This window comes from Haliaeetus leucocephalus, unplaced genomic scaffold (assembly GCF_000737465.1).
Source record: "Haliaeetus leucocephalus isolate CR32 unplaced genomic scaffold, Haliaeetus_leucocephalus-4.0 Scaffold598, whole genome shotgun sequence".
Classification (NCBI taxonomy): Eukaryota; Metazoa; Chordata; class Aves; order Accipitriformes; family Accipitridae; genus Haliaeetus; species Haliaeetus leucocephalus.
Window position 1 is genome coordinate 2,412,382 of NW_010973034.1, and position 17,868 is coordinate 2,430,249.

Consider the following 17,868-nt stretch of genomic DNA (forward strand, 5'->3'; position numbering starts at 1 on the left):
AAGAAATGCAATCTCAAACTGCATAACGTTGTTTTCTGTGATCAAACAGCTGTAAAAAAACACGCTTCCCATATGAAAAACTCATGTGAAATGACTTGTCATTAGGGAAATTCTTTCTTTAAAAAGACTGTAATTATTATTTAGCAAGAACTACAGATTAATTAGGACAACTAACAGAAGCTTCAAAATGTTTCTTGCACTTTTTTAAACACATAGTACTATAAAATAGCAGAAAGAAAATTTTTGACTGTTTTTAAAGTAACATGGCAATTTCAATGTTATTATGAACTAAATACCACTGCAAATAAAATAATAATTATTAAGAGATGCAATGTGGTCGAATTTGATAGCTTTGGACCACAAACTGGAGTTCTGCAGAAAGTGAATGTTTTGAAAGGCACCTGAGAAACTGAATTGCAACTGTGAATCTGTATTGCTGTTACTATTAAAAACACACTTCTCTAAAAAACTTTCTTTTCTATCAGGGTACCTGAACCTAAAAGGTGCATTCAGACTGCCTGTGGAATGTTACTCAATTTGCTTCCTAGATTTATAGTCAGTGTTCACCCCTTCTTTAATTTTTTCAGGATTACCTACTGATTTAATTAGTAGCAGGACCTAAGTCTAAAGAACAGTATTAAAGTAGGATTTGCCACATTATAAATTGCACAGTGCTTCTCATCAGAGGGAACACCTTCTGTCCAGGTTTAATCCACAAATTATTTGATTTTGTAGGCTATTTTCATTTTTGTTACTCATAGCAGGAGATAAGGGTGTTGTTATTTTGAAAAGTAATAAAAGCTAGCAGTAGGTGTCCAGTAGCACTCATTTAAAAATTCTACTATTTTCAAATAACTTTTTCCCTGTCAAAACAAAGTCTGATCAAACCCTTGAAGAAAAAACCAATGTTTTACACTGAAAGAGTCAATTCATATAGCATCACATGTATTACTTAACAGAAAAATTACTTAAGTAAGAAACATAGTTTTGAAACAGACACTAACCACAGGAAATCACCAAGTTAGGAGAAAATCCCAGCTCCATTAAACAGTATATTAGTGTTTCTGTGCATGCCCATGCAGACAGCAACCCATGACATATGAACATTACCTGAGCCCTGAATTAAGAACCACAGAGAGTATGCAGGGCTTTCAATGGGCCTTCTATGATTTGCTAACTTTTTGTCATGAAGTAATGTCTTACACACAAAAATGTTAAAAAACTACCAGACATTTCACAATGAAATAGTCAAACCTATGTTTTGCATTTGCAATTTTTAAAAAATCTATTTTCCAAATTTACCCAAGACAGAATTTCAGCCTGTGGAAACTTGCATTGCATCACACAAATCACTAGAACTATAAAAATCCCCAAGTTCCATTGCTTCACTTTTGCTTTATTATATATAGTAAATGAGATTTAGGTCATAACATATGTACATGAATCTGTTTTGGCATCCTAAATTATATGTCGTGACTCAAAAAAATTGAGCGTAAGGACTATGTAAACAATCATCTCTTCATGGTTTATTACTTTCACAAATTAATATCAATTTTTCAGTATATTGCTTTTCCCAAATCCCAAAGTCCACAAGTTTTCACTCTCAGAGCCATTCATTTAAGAGTGCAAACACAACCCACATGCCCTGGAGGTCCTGGCCCTTCACTTGTGCCAATTGCCAGATCGACAGCTGTGTATCTGCACCTTACTGAGGGCATGACAACTGCCAGTAGAACATGTTGTGCAGAAGGAAAAAACAACAATCAGATTTTTAAAAAACTGATTTCTGTTCGTGCTTACCAGTTAAAATGAACAGCCCTAGTATGTATATATGCTTTCACAAAGCATACACACAATTTCCATGGCCTGTTCCACCTACATTCATCAAGAAGACCAAGGCCTTTTCTTTCTCATACAGATTTCACTACAGACATCTGGCTTTATTTATGTTTGATCTCAATTCAGGCCTATTCAGATACGGGCAGGCATTCAACCTGAAGCTGCTCCTAAAAAAAGAAAATATGAAGAAGCTTCAGCAGGTACAGGATTGTCTTGCTTCTTTCTTACTCATCTGTCTTTTTTGGAAGCATATTCTTCAAGATATACATTGGCCTCCATTTTGTGGACAGAATTTAGAGTTATTTTTAGTGTCTACAGCCTATGGACAGAGGCCATAGAGCAAGAAAGGAAAATACTATTTTTAATGGCTTGGAAAGTTTCTTTTATAGTTATGGATGCAATCAAAGCTCGTTTAAAATGTAAACTGCCTTAACAACACCACTGAGTTGTAAATAATACATCCTTGTTAGAACTAATTATTTTTATTATTTTATCCATGCTATTACTAATTGCAATAAATAGAATGCTTATGAACATATTTCTATGTCTATAGTTTCATTAAAGTTCTTACATGCTCTATTTTCCTACTGACTTATGCTACAATTTATAGAACAGTACAAGCACATCCACAGCAGAGTGCATCTTTGTTTTCATGCTAATTCACTACTGCTGTGAGGTGCTGGCTGCCAGCCTTGGAAAGTGAAATTTTCTGTTCATCCAGAAAACACAAACTATGCAGAAAGCAATATCACAAGCTTACACACATAACCCTGCCAGTATCCTTCAACCCTGATTTGAAGAGTCATCTCCAGCACTGAAAGGATGATCTTTGCAGTAATTTCATGCTTGGCTTCTGCTGCTGTTAAAGTTGGCAAATTTCACTCATAGCCTTGAGGGACACTATCCACACCTAGAGAAAAGTTTAGATTTTATCTCCTCGTTTACTTCTTTTTCCAGGCCAGACCACCTGTTCCTTACTTCACTCTCTGACCTTGCCAAGTGTGGGAAAGCTGATTACTGTTCGCACACCTTTACCAGCCACTTCATGATCAGCAGAACCTGCTATTCCCACCATACATAGTAAAGGCAAAACAGTGGTTATGTTTGTTCAGCTGCCAGTTCAATCCTCATTGCAGCCATCATTTTCAAGGCACAGCCTAGAGTTGCTAAGAGTAAGTGGCAGAAAGCTGTAGTTACACTTGCAGAGGTGTCAGAACTTAAAAGTTAATTTTTTATGCTGTCCACTTCTTCTACCTACTTATCTGTTTTCTACCCTTCCGCTTCAATTTTTTGGCCTTCTGACACAACTTCTTCACAACTTCAATCATCATTTCTAATCTTAGTTTCCTGCTTTATGCCAGAGACTCTAATTAATTCCTTGAGACGAACCAGTTTCATGCACAGGAAGGAAAGCAGAGAAATGCTTGCAATAGTCTCCATTTGTTTTTGTCTTGAAAAGGACTGCCTCTTCAACGCAGTGAGTAGCCAAGGTAAAATGAAATAATTCATTCTGCACTAGATGCATCCACCAGCCAGCTTTTAATGAAACAGACTAATCCTGCAATGGAGTAACATCTTCCCTGTGTGACAGAATGATGTTCAAAAGAACGCCTTTCCAAAAGAGGATCAAGAGCTTGAGGAGCTGGTTGCTGGTTTGCTAGTATGTAATCACCATGGGTATCTGGTGTTGAAGCTCCCAAGAGCTAGTTTGCACTTCCTATGTAGGACAAGAATACTTCTCCATAAGGTAAGGACTGTGTAAGTAGTATATGTTCAACATGGACGTTGCAACTGGCAGACCCCTATTAGTGCATTTCCAGAAAAAGTAAAAAATTGTACCTTAGACTAATTGGAGGTAGTAGAAGAAGTGGTAGTATTTCTAACCTAGTTATACAATTGAGTTGTTGGAAGCAGGACAGAAGACATAGCCAAGATTCTCCTGTTAATAAATCAAAGAGGGAATACAGTCCTGGATATGAACTAATTTAAGTATTGAGTAGTGTTCATGTACAAATAATACTGTCTCCTGAGGTCCCTTACAGCCTTAATTATCCTATAATCCTGATCTCATGCAGAATGGAGACTGCAACACTGTGCTTCAGCAACACCATTGCTCTCTTTGTAGCCAAAGTGTGTGGTAATGGTCACACTGGGCTATTTTGGAAGCTAGGGGTTGTGATGGAAGCATCTAATTATCAAGAGCAAGCAATACTGAACACGCAAATCAAAGAAATAAAAAACTGATCTAGTTCTGCAACAATACCCTAGCTATAGACCTTTTTCTGACAGAAACACAGTTATGTTTTGCTTTATACTCTTCATTATAGTTTTCCCCATTATCTCACTAAACATTACTTTTCTGAAAAGATATGTGTTATAACCAAGAGCTATAACTAAATATCAAAGCTGAAAGAACTTTCTAAATAGCATACAATATTTTCACCAAAATATAAACAAAATTAAGTCATTAGATAATAAACACAACACAGTTTCTTACATTGGTATCCAGTCAAAGAAGAATCCATACACAGTCTGAATCGAGGGCCTAATATTCCTTCAGGCACTTACCAACACAATACAAGCAATACGTCCTAATTAATACTGTGCTAATTTGTTATATATGAATTGAGTATTACAACTGATAAATATGAATAGACATTAGGGTACAATACCTGTCCAAAGTTAGTAACACAGTTTCATTCATTTCGGGTATATCATCAGCTTTAATAGTAATGTTGATTGTAGTATCACTTTGTCCAGACAAGAAAACAACAGAGCCATTAAAAGGACTTATGTCATCATGTGTAACTGCCTTTATATTGAGGCCAGAGGGTTTCAAACTCCAAAACACAGTTGCTTGACCATCAGTCCCATCTCGATGCAATGCAATAGAAACCTATGAAACACATGAGTCTGCTGTGACTTGTAAAATCAAATGCAAAAACAATTACCCCCTTGCAAATTACTATCTGAATATGAGCCTCAAAATGTTCAGCTTGGTTTTTTACTCATACCTATGTATAAGATACAAAATCAAAGATGGTACATCAACAAAAAAATATGCTGAGTCTTACCCTTTTAACCATTTATGAGTTATATACTTAGTGGAGATGACAGATTATTAATATCACAAATCACTAAGCAACTATAAACACAAAAAGACTTGTATGACTGATTTAATCAGTGCCCACCTCATCAAGACACAATCTAGGTTTTAAATGTAACTACCATAATTTTACTCTGGTAGTTATAGTACAGTGCCAACCTGCATTCTGCTTAAGGAAATTAGCAGTTTTAATCTAAGAATGAGAAACAAGGTATCTGATTCAGGATTTGTGGGAAGATTTCAGTGAAGACAACTAGTGAAAAAAGGGAAAATGTATGAAAAAAACATTTTAAAAGATGTTTCTCTAGCTGGGACTAAAGCACTCGGATGGCAATGCTTTTGAAAATGCTTCTTTGGGTTCTCAGAAACCTAAAAAGCAAAATTGTTGCAAAACACACCCAAATTATATGTTCATATGTGAGTCAACTCTAAGATACACAGACATTTCCATGAAATTTAGGAGCGCTATCAGTCCTACTTTACAATACTACTTTTGCAGTTGGTGACAGAGATTAAAACTGTCTGCAGCATCTTTCATTCTGTGTGAGCATCAAGACCGAACAGGTTTTAGATGCTTACAGAGAAAGCAAAGATCAACCTCACTTTTCTGATAATAACTAATACGTTACTTCAGACCTCACTTTTACAAGCACTTTTTTGCCCCCCCCCGCCTTTTTTTTTTTTTTTAGCAGGCGAGTATTTGCGGTCAGGCAGAATGCAGAGGAAGGATTTTCCTCACATTAACTTTCAAATATTACACTGAATATAGCAAACTTTGCTTTCTCCAAATAAATTTTCCATACTAAGGGACAATATAAAAAGATTTACTTACCACTGTAGCAGGGGAATCTTCTGGCTCAGAAAGAATAATTGGAAGATTGCTAGTAAAGCCTATTTCTCCATTTGCAATATCTGGAGTAATCCTCAGAGAAATATTTCGAATCTCACCTAATCTAGGACTCAGAGGTGGGACTACAGGAATTCTATTCACCAGCTCAACTTTTTCCAGCTGTAGGAAAAATTAAGAAAAAATTGAGAAATAAGAAGCCTTAGTACCGAGTCAGAACAATTCTGACATTTCAAAATAAGTTTCATATGCAGGGAGCAAAACATCTTCAGAACAAATTTCTCCTACTGGCAACATTGCTGTTACAAAAATGTGTAAGTAGATGTGTCAAAGAAATGAAGTGGATATCGTAGAGCTTTGTCAACAGGATGGTATACCTCTCAGACAAATCATGTTCATGTACACAACTAAATGTATGTAGGGAGAATGAACCTTCTAGATCAGCCGATTCATTAATAGACCTATGAATAACAGTATTGATTTGATAAGTGGCCTAAGCTATTGTCCTAACTTCATTTTTTGTGCCATGCATTGATAAAAATCTGCTGAAGTCACTGGAACCATAATAATTTACAGCCTCTGTTGAAGCCAAAGAATGATCCGTCTTCTTTCCTCTCTCATACAACTTCAAGAACTTCTTTATTTATAATAACTAATAAATTAGAATTGCATTCAGAATTGAAAATCAGTACAGTGTTTCTAAACTCTAGTCTCCTCTTGTGTTACCATATTTCTGATCATTTATTTATACCAAGAAGAAATAGAAAAATGTTTACCCTTTCTCTGAATGGGACGTATCACTCACTAAACCCAGCAGCAGTACTGACATAGTAAGGAAAGCAGGATTTGCATGATTAAATATTTCTTTCAAATATAATTTATACCATGTGATTCTGTCTACATGCATCATTATAATAATGTTTCTATAACTGATTTGCATATAATTCTGCAAACATTTCACTGGCGCATAAACCACCAATGACAACCACCTTTTAATTCCCACAAGGATGATTTTGCTCGGAGTTATCAGAAGTTATCATATAGTAAGGTTTTATTGGAGGAGAGGAAAGTGGCCTTATTTAAATCCATATAGTGATCATGAATCACCATTTCAGCTGATGAGTTTTAAAGCCCTTCAATTCTTTAAACCAATCTATATAAAATAACACACAAAAATATTCATGCACATTTTATTCAATGATAGATGGAACTGTTTTACAAATACTGTATTCAGTAATTGATTCTCATCCATACCAGCTAGTTATTGAGAGTCTGAGGAACAGATGATGGGACTGTTTGTTTCACTTGTTTTCTAAGCTTTCTTTTAGAGTAGGCCCTGATCCTGCAATTAGCAGTGTGCAGGTAGACCACTGTGCGGTTGTTCACTTAGTAAACTTCCTGAAATACTACACAGCTGAAACAATTTACTTTGTTAAGTGTTTCTGATCCTGGATAGTAACTTTGAGATTAAAGTAATAATTAAGGAAGAACCAAGATTTTTTTTATTTGGTTCAGTGTTTCCTTTTAAAGCAAATCATCTCATGAGGAGAAAAAAATGCATTATGAATTGAATAATAATGACAAGTAGTTTATTAAATTAGTTAATCTTCCTTTCCATGCCAAAAACTGCACCTCAGACTACAGCAGGTTATTCAATTGAAGATGTCACTGAAGAATGTTAATCTCACTTTTCCAGTTCCTCTATCCATTCTCGAGTTGTGTTTAAGCTTCATTTCCTCCTCCACTACTCCTCCCCCAATTCCTGAGTTGATCCTTTATTGTGCCTAGTACAAACTCTGTAATCTTCTCATTCTAAACATGTTCGCTGAGATTATCGTTTATTCACAATGTAGAAGGATTGTCATAGTGATAAATAGGGGTATTTTTCTTCCTTCTCTAAATGAATTACTTGTGCTGGAAAGCCCCTCTGATTTTGTTTATTCAAACAAAAAGATTTTTATGGTTCATGGAGAAAGTACAGAACATACACCCCCTGCCTCCCTGGAATGTGCAGTTTGAAAAGCTGGGCAAAGTGCCTGCATTCTGAAATACTTATCACATGTATGTCTTGTCCATAGTCCACACTGCAATGTTACTTATAATGTATCATTTAAAAGGGGCCTGGAGTTAAATTTTTCAATTCTTCTGTAGATCTTTCAGATCTCATGCTCACGTAAAACATACCAACCTATTCTAGTATTCCAGAACGCAATTCCCTATCTAACTGTGAATGCAAAAAAAATTGCATACTAGTAAAACAATAATATAATTCTGACAATAAATTTTTTTCTCTTTTTTTTTTTTTTTTCAGTGAATGTGGGGAGAAGGAGGTAGAGAGAATAAATCTTTTCAAGGTCCCAGAAGTAATTAAAACATCTTTGGTACACCGTAAATTAAAGACAAAACCTGGCAAATTTTAAATCTATGGCTTTAACATCAACATCTTCATTTGAAAACTCTAAAGATGTCTGACTTAAAATGAAAAGATTAAAAGGAACTAAGAAATGCCTCTGTGATTTGTCCTTTGGATGTGCCGAGTCATCCTTCTGTCTGTGTATCAAGATCACTACCTGGGCTCATCTTCCTAGATGACCAGAGTGGCAATGGTTAATCACAGGAAGTAGAGATTACAGGGTAGTCTTAACTGCAGATAAGAAAATGAGTATAACATATAATGATTACCATGCCTTGGATCTTCCAAAGCAGTATATCTGAACAATAACTTGCTAAAATGTAAGCAAAATTGGTTTTCTCCAGTGAAAAATGAAAGCCTGCATTGGAAAGCGGAAATTCTTTCTTTAAATATTTTTGCTGAAAACCCAGTTTTCTGTCAAAAACAGTTTTAATGAATTTTTCCAGCCAATTTTAATTCGCAACAACAGACGTTCCCTTCTTACAAATTCAGATAGAAAAAAAAGGAGGAAAAAACCCAAAAGGGCATATGCAGGGGAAACTGGAAAAAATATTTTTCAAGTTGTCCGGCCAAATTTATAGGTAAATGAAATATAACATATGTTTTACGATTTTTAATATATATTTACTTGCTTGTAATTTCTAAAATTTGTCATGACTCTGTAACTTAATTTTAAGAACCTTAATTTGGTTAAATTGAAAGCCAAAGGGTAGATAGAGAAACAGTTACAACAGGTAACTAACTTCTGCAACATTGATCTCATTTTGTTAAATACCATGATTAATACCTGACTCCTGTTACAACAGTCTATTTTTTAAAAATGGTGTAATAAGTAAATAATGATTAGGAAAAAAAGTTCTTTATGGCACGTTTATGGAAGCTGTCTCTAAATATGAAAGTTTTCATTGCTACAGAGCTAATCACTGGTTTTTTTTAAACAGGTAGAAACATTTTAACTAAATTAAAAGGGAAGAAACCACTATTAAATTATATCCTTTATATTACACAGGCTAAAAAAACACTCCAAAACACAGCTGAGATACCTGTATGAGGAAATGAGCACCATTTTGAAGAAATGCATCATTTCTTATTGGTATATTTAAAGCATCTTGTGTTTTTCCTTCTGGAAACATGAGAATGCTTCTTCTAGACATATTTAGAATGCCGTCTTTTGCTCTCTCAGGATCCAGAGCTCCAGCTGGAATATAGAGTGCAGTATAAACCAACTGCACATCTCCAACTGTTCCTCTCTCCCTTGCAAAACTCAAGGATAAAAAGCGTCCCGTTGGATTACTTTCAATCTTCTGATTCTCCAAAGGATAAAATTTTACTAGGCCGTAAACATCATCACTGTCCTGAATGTAAAACAGAAGCTGCAAAACAGAAGACAGCATCACTTACTCTCTGCTATAGTTACTGTATACCATAGCTTTCATGCTTTCACAAAAGCATGTCCTGACTGTCACCATACATTTTTCTCCTTAGTGAATTGGCACTCAAGAAAGAAATCAGACTGACAGCCCCAAAGTATTCTTTGTACACAAGCAGCACAACACTGACAGTGGCAACTTTCCCACTATACATAATCCATGTGCCAGAATGAGCTATGAATAACTGTTTTTCTGGTTCAGCAGCCAAAGTGGATAATTTTAAAATGTTTCAGATTGTGAAAAATTTCCTTTTTTTCACTAAGTTCATTCCAACCATTTCTGAGAAAGACAAAGGAGCAACTTGAGTCACAAAACTGTCAGCAATGCTAGTGACCCTTTATTTAACAGTTCAAAGGTTCCAGTCTTAACCACCAATCCCTCCTCCTGAAGCTGTATAAAACATTCCAATAATCATTAAGACAGCAAATGAGCAAGCGAAAATAACTCTCCTGCCTTCTCTTAGCAAGCAGTCACTCAAGACAGCTTTTATGCAATGCTACATATGTTGGGAATACTCTAAGCTGAATGCTACCACATCAAAATGGTCTGGCTTTGTATACTATACTAATCCAAATACTTTGGATATGGCCATATACCCTAAAATCATATTAAGGATTAATTTGTTTGATTTATATTCCCAAGGATGAAGCCCAAACCCTTCAGCCAGTTTAGCCAATCAATCAAAGTCACCAAAACTGGTAAAGTTCCTAATTATTACCTATTATTACCTTCTCCAAAAGAATTCTAAAAGCAAACTTACCTCAGATGGTTCACTGACTTCTGCACCTCCCTGTATTGTATGAGCTAAGAGTTTCAGAAGATAGGGCTCTGCCTCTTCTGGTATATCATCATTAATAATGTTCAGAGGAAGTGTTAGCAGCATCTGTCCTTGATCAAAACATAGTTCCCCGCTCTCTGGAATGAGGTCTGCAGTCACAGGTGAGGGATCACTGCTATTTCGGATTATAACCCAGGTAACAGAAACGTTTCCGTGTGTTCCACCATTTCTTACAATCGTGATCCCTTCAAACCTACAGTTTTGAATGAAAATAAAAATCCACAATATAAAATTATAATTAATATTGGCTTGCCTAGTTATCAATTCCCTGAAAGATTTACACTGACTTAAGTGGAATAAATGTTAACTGCTGCAACTGACATTTGAGTCCAGGCTTCAAGTTTATGAAATCATAACACACACGTAAGATTTTTCTTAGAGCACTTATTAATGAGCTCTCTGTAATGTCTCTAAAGATTCTTATTAGAAATTATTTTGTTTACAGTGAGAAAGATACTGAGAAGTGGAGACTTGGCATGTTTTACCTTTGTCTCAAGAACTATGCGTCAAATTTCAGAAAACTTTTTCTCTATTAACTTTCTATATAATTTTACAAAATACATGAAAATACAGTTGTCGGGCATGAACATTTAAATAATGTTTCTCAATGAACTATTTGCCTCTGTACTGAAATATTGTTATCAATATTTATGATACTGGAAATATCACATTTCCTGCATCTGACAAGCACAGGACTACAACAAAATCTCTGGGAATCATGACTTACAAAACTTTAGAAAGCACAAATTATTTCTTTACTGTGTATAAGAAAGAAAGATGAATACCAAAGTGCTGGGCTGTACATACCATAAAATATTATTTCAAAATTGTTCATAGTATGATAGCTTAATGCATTACCTGTTTCTCTAGGGATGAACTACCATCAGTAGCTAGCAGTGGATATTTTTATTGAGACCGTCAATATTATGTATCAGTCCTGCCTGTAAAATCTGTACAGAGCTTTGATTTTAATCTCTCTGTAAAATTACAAATATTTAACTTATTTTTAAATATAAGGTAAGTATTTAATGGAAGACATTCAATAACTTTTTTTTTTTTTTAACCAGAGACTGATTTTACATATAGTAAATACAAAGATTTACCAAGGAAGGAAGGCAGAAATCTATTTCCCACTTGTATGAACTGGTGTGTGGCAGCTTGACAACTTCATTGATCCTGCCTTTAGATTAAGGGTTTTTCAGTATTCTGATAATGTGATTAAATATTTACAGCTTTTACATACTGTTCATAAATATTAAAATACTTCCTGTATAATTAGACATTCCCACTTCCTTGAAATCTTTGTAGATACAGTTGATAATAACAACACACAAAGTGATTTCTAGATTATATTTTCAGTAGTGATTTTATAATTACTTTCAATGAAATCCTAAGGATGCTTAACAAAGCCAAACAAATCTCTTAAACTGACTAGATACTAGACTTGAAGATCTGTGGTACCTTGAAATTTGGTCTTCATCAATGATAACAGTCTGAGCAAACAGGATACTGTTGATTGATAGTACTCCATAGGGTTTATCATTTGGTTGGATGGTGACATGAACAACAGATGGATTAACCAAAACAGCATCTCCCTGCAAAGTGTCCTTAAGAAGCATAATCTGAAAGGTCTCAGCAATTTCTGGTATGGCATCATCAAGGATCTTAAATTTCATATATGTTTCATGAACTAGAGGTGGGAAAACAATAGTTGTATTTGGCTGTAGATCTAGAAAGTCTACATTAAGCTGTGCATGTGCTGTTGAATCCCCAGTTATGATGGCGTAACTGACAGAGACTTCATGTTCATCAGGTCCAATTAATTTTCCACTGACATCCTTACCACGAACCACTTGAATTGTTACCACATCAACTTCCTCAGGCACCATATAAGCACTCTGAACAAAACGCACAGGGCTGTCATTTTTCTTAATATTAATCTGAACAGAATTTTTTGTGTTGTTGATTTCAGCCCCTCCCTCCACGCTCCTCAGACGAACAACAAACAATTCATCATTTTCAGGTATCTGGAAAAATAATATTAGCAACTGGGTGTAAGTCACACTTCAAATACATGCAGAACACTGAGAAATGTTTTATATATTTTGCAGAAAAGGGTAATAATACAAGCTTGACAGTTCATTCCATATTAAAACAAACAGGAGAGAAGTCTTCTAACTTTGGCTGAAAATCCCTTCTCAAAATTGAATGTTTCCATTTTCTAAAACATACTTCTGTGCTCTGGCAATATGAAAAAGGGTGAAAAGCCATACAAAAGCAAAACAAAAACTAGGCAAGAATCAGAAACAGCTGGATCTTTCCAACTTGAGACTACGAGGAGATCCAAACTCTGTTTTTGGAAGACACCTCTATTTGGAAGCAAGTGGTCCTCCCAGATATTTAGATTCACATCTTGATTTTCTGATGTTGATACTGATTTGGCCCTATGTATGCCTGAGAGAAAAGAGGAAAAATTTATGGACGCAACCTACCTTGGCCCATCCATTGCTGTACAACTGGAAAAGGAACACTTCCTACGTTCAGACACACCCACTTCCCCAGAGAAAATTTCCCTCACAGATCTCAGAAAGTGTTTTCTGGTGCTTAGCAATTCATTAGGCTTTGGCATTTCTACAAAATGACTGTTTAAAACTACACTTTAGTTTTAGATATTTCTTCTCCAATATCTGATGGAGCAGACAAGTAAGAATGGCTTATAAACCACAAATTACAGAACTTAAGGATGAGATTTTTCCTTTATATTACTACATTTTATTCCCCTAATCTTGATTTGCTAAACCCATTTAACTGAAAAATATTATTATTTTGTTAATATATATAGGTAAAAAGTAAATCTTTAAAAATTATTTATGATCTTTGCATCTCATCCTTGCTGCGGACTTCTGGAAACTAGTATTATTTGCTCCTCAGAGGAATTCCAAAATTACTTATTTTTTGCTAATGGCAATACTCTGTTATAAAGTTGACAAATCCTTTTCATGTACTTTTGTTTGCCAAGCTAAAAAAGTTCTGAAAACCCTGCTGTCCAATATTTCTTCTCTTTCACACTCATTTGTTAATTGGCCACCCTCAGATCCTTTTCTAGGGCTAAGAGAGTGGGCACGCAACTGCCTTTATAGCTGATGCCAATTCTGTCCCTTGTTTGGCTTGTGGCACTTAAACTTGCATAATGTTGTTGACCGATGTAGGTTTTGTTTGTCAACGTGAGATCTGGAAACTCTTAGTCAACTTTCTCCTATACTGACATACGACACAGTTATTTTACCTTATTAGAATAGATGCTACCTTATGTTAAATTTAGTTCACTAATTAATATACCAACTTGCATCACAAAAATACACATTTAAGAGAGTCAAAATGTATCCACAATTGTCGTTGTAGGTTACATCTTAGTATCTCATATAAATGGGATATTCTGGAGTTCTTAATGGCATCATAACTGACCCAAAAAACCCCAGTGAAACTTCAAAGACAACAGTATAAACGATTTCCAGTGCTGCCCTGCCTCTTTCATTTTCTCCTAACAAAGTTTCCATTATTCCTCACTAAGAAAGGAAATGTATACAATAAAATTACTGTAAATGTAGTGCCATGGAAATCAGATCTGCAGTCCCCTAAATTCTGTAGGAAAAGGGGGCTACCCAATTCAGAAAAATACTTGTTTCATTGTTTTTCCTAACTTCAGATCCTAAAAGCTCAACATTCTGAGAGTAATATTGGATTCTCGTGAATTCCATCATCATCATCATCATCAATAAAGGTTTTTTATGTAAAATAAACCTTTCATGTATGCCTGTGAAAGACTCACTGAGTGGACCAGCCACACCTGTACAGATCGAACTTTGAGAAACAGAACTTTGATAGCATTTCTCAGAGGGAAAAAAAAAAAAAATCACATCCTCCCAAAAAGCCTAAGGATTTATTTCTGTGTGTGTGTCACAGAAATATTACATCTAATCTGAAAGAGATGTTTCTACACACCAGATGTTTCTGGCACAGTCTGTTAACATTAAAAATATCAGTATAAATGTGGAAAACCGCTTTTACAACTAACAGAAATATGCAAAAAATTGCTTTAAAGTTGCTTACTTCTGAGACAGGCACTTTTTTGCTATTAATTTTTTCTTGTGAATTTCCTTATTAAGTTGTTCTGTCTCATATTTACTTATTTTGGTGCCTCTATTTTCCTTCTCATCTCCATTATAAATATATATTTAAAAAAAAAAAAAAGAAAAGCATAAGAAAAATGAAAAAGACAAACTGAAAAGTTGAAGACCATGTTTTGTTTACTCTGAAAAAGAAAGAAAGGCTCACAACATATAGACATATTTTTTTCAAAGACCAATCTAAAAATCAAAAATTTTTAATTCTCACCCAGTGTTGATGCTCTTCACAAGATTGCCTATTTCTTTTAGGAATGTTATCTATTTTTAGTACGTTTTAAAATATGTTTCTACCTTGAAACATATATATATAAAAACATGTAAATTTTTTCAATCTATCTTTTCCCTATGAATATTCCACGTGTTATATTCTTTCTTTACTGGCAAACATAACATGTCTGCTCTTCACATGAATGAGAGCCAATCAAGTTAACAAAGAATAAACTGGATTCTTATGCACTGTTAAGTGAAGGCAGAGGAGCTGCACAGCCATCGCTAAGAATGTAATCAAAAATGCATCATGTAAGCAATGTTGTGGTTAGGTTCCTTTTGCCTGAACAATTAATAAAGACAAAAAGGATAGCCTGAGTTCATTATGCAAACATAGCAAGGCAGACAATTAGGGAAAAGCAGAGCACATTTTAAAAGAAATACAGAAAAGTTAAATACAGAAAGGATAGTCTAATAGATAAACCTATATCTAGTTCAAGAACACCGTTCTTGGCCATACAACAAGGACTTCAGTATTCTATTTGGAAGAAAAACTAGAATGTTTTCCTGATTATTTTTACATTTACTGCAGTAACACCTAACAGGTCTAGTCAGAGCAGCCAGGATATGTTCAGAAACTAAAAATATTCACTGATGAAAATTACAGAGGTAGCATTAGAAGGGGTAAAAATGAGAGCCCATAGAGCCAAAATTTAACATCACTTTATTAAGCAGAAGCACTTTTAACCTTGTTTAAACCAAGCATTTTTGTAACTTATTACTCTAAGTCTCTCCAGAACAACAGGTAAGCTTCTACATATCCAAATCAAAAATGAAGTCAGCTTGCTCTTACCTGATCATCAAGTACTGTTAAATTATAAATCAGCACTGATCTCCCAGGGGTAAATGTAATATTTCCCCTAGCTGGACTTAAGTCTTCTTCAGCTGGGTTTGGTCCATCTTCTATCTGCAAAGAATTGATTTTTATGATAAGAAATACATAAAAACAGGAATACAAATCTAGTACAACTACAATAATAAATATACAGTGTGTGACATGCATAACAAATGACCATCTATTCAGTCATCTCCTGCCCACAGGCACACACATTCAATTGCGAAAATGCGCTCCTTTTTGGCAGACGGAGTAAGTCAGAGTAACCACTCTGAAGAAATTATGTATTGCCAGAGAAAGAGGAAGAAAACTACTTCCATATAGGCCTACAAGGACTCTTTGGTACCTACTGATGCATAACTGACTCTTTTATGTAACAGAAAGTATATTAATTCTAATTTAATTTAAATCACTAATATTTCACAATAAGTTCCAAGATAAAATAATAGCAGTTACTGGTTTTGTGTCCTTTCTATCTTGACTTGTGATATTAAGGAAATTACAGTTAATACTGAAGCCTAAAAGACTAGAAGGACCCTTAGAGGCAATATGTTGGGTTTTTTTTAGAAAATCTTGTAAATTTTTTTCAGCATATGTATATAAACTACACTGTGAGATGGACCTGATTAATTGTGCAGAGAGTAACATTTATTGGACATTAAAACAAATAGATCTGCAATAAATTACACAGAGAATCTCATTCTGTATGTTAACTATACTTGCTGTATTTAGCATGCAATAAAATCCAGTACAAATCTTTTGAGATTTTGACAGGCCTATATTAAACCCTTGATGACGTATAGACCAGACAACTGATAAAGAAATATCCCCATGAAAGAATTTACATGTAATTTTAAACTATGTAATAGAATCAGAGCTAGGTAAGAAAGAAAACAACAACAAAACATACCAATAAAAGCAATAACTGTATCACATTCAAACCAAGTAAGTAAGTAACAGCCTAAATATTGAACATGAGTAATTATTTTGAAAGGTTTAAGTTTCTGGGAGTTCAAACTGCAGTCTCACAGATACAGAATTTCACTAAATACTGAGCTCTCATACTTACATGTTTGAAGTTGGCACAAGCATTAGAGACTCACTCAGACATTTATGTGTAAAATACAGATAAATTTTGAAGAAATATTACATAAGACATTTCTTACACACTTAATACACATTGTTTTCTAGTAATACCAACTAATGCTGCCTCAAATATCTTAATAAATGACAGAGAATACTCAGTTTTCCCTAATATCTCTTAATTTTTCCTCAAATTAAACAGTCAGATAATTACAATATTTTCCATTTCACAGGTAATATCTTTGCATTTTATGAAGCAGATTTAACAGAAGTAGAGATAGGCATTTTGCCCTTCTTTCACTTTTATAAACACTTTGATAAATTATGATTACAGCTTCACGGTTTTATCAAACAGACTAAGGTATGAAGCCTTTTTGATAAACTCACCTCAAAAGTTACGATGACCGTCCCATAGGTTCCCCTTTCCCTAATTAGAGTGAGGGGCACAAATTCATTTCTGCCCCTGGGCTCATTCACTGTGATTAAGGCAGACTAATGAGGAAGAAAAGGGACAGGCAATCAGGCACAGATCAAATATCACAGCAGAAGGAAGAAACTGTTACCATAGAAATACCAAACTCCCACAGACAAATTAATCCAATCTGCAAACCAGTCCCCTGATGGCATACATTTCCTAGCAACCAATTAGTTCAGCTAATAGAAAGCTTGAAAGATTTCAGATAAAACAATTATCATAAATTATGCAAGTAGGGGGGGTCGAGGGGTGGGGTGTGAATTAACATAGTCAATATACACAAAGCACTGGCATATTAGCACTAGTATTTATAGGAGCTCCTAACCCCGTTAAAAATAGGTTTTCTCCATTAAAAACTCATCTATTAGATAACTAGCTATAAATGGACTCTGTGTATCACAGTGCTGTAGCTGAAAGATTTCAAAGAATTACACCAATTCAGGGAGCAGCATGGCTTAGTACCATGGTGCTACAAATTTCTCATGTTCTTATGCTTTTTCAGGAAAGTCCTCTACAAATATTATATTGCCATAATGCTGCCAGTAAGG

At 34.8% G+C, this 17,868-nt stretch overlaps 1 protein-coding gene across 1 annotated transcript in view; it reads right to left on the bottom strand.

The window, feature by feature from the left end:
• GPR98 (G protein-coupled receptor 98) overlaps positions 1-17,868 on the bottom strand; it is a 284,088-nt gene that overhangs the window by 262,159 nt on the left and 4,061 nt on the right. Inside the window, exons 4-10 of the mRNA XM_010578035.1 lie at positions 17,233-17,337; positions 15,721-15,834; positions 11,935-12,500; positions 10,396-10,666; positions 9,249-9,578; positions 5,778-5,954; positions 4,512-4,735 (exon numbers count right to left, since the gene is read on the bottom strand). Coding sequence (XP_010576337.1) covers positions 4,512-4,735; positions 5,778-5,954; positions 9,249-9,578; positions 10,396-10,666; positions 11,935-12,500; positions 15,721-15,834; positions 17,233-17,337 — 1,787 coding nt within the window. The remainder of the gene's footprint in view (positions 1-4,511; positions 4,736-5,777; positions 5,955-9,248; positions 9,579-10,395; positions 10,667-11,934; positions 12,501-15,720; positions 15,835-17,232; positions 17,338-17,868) is intronic.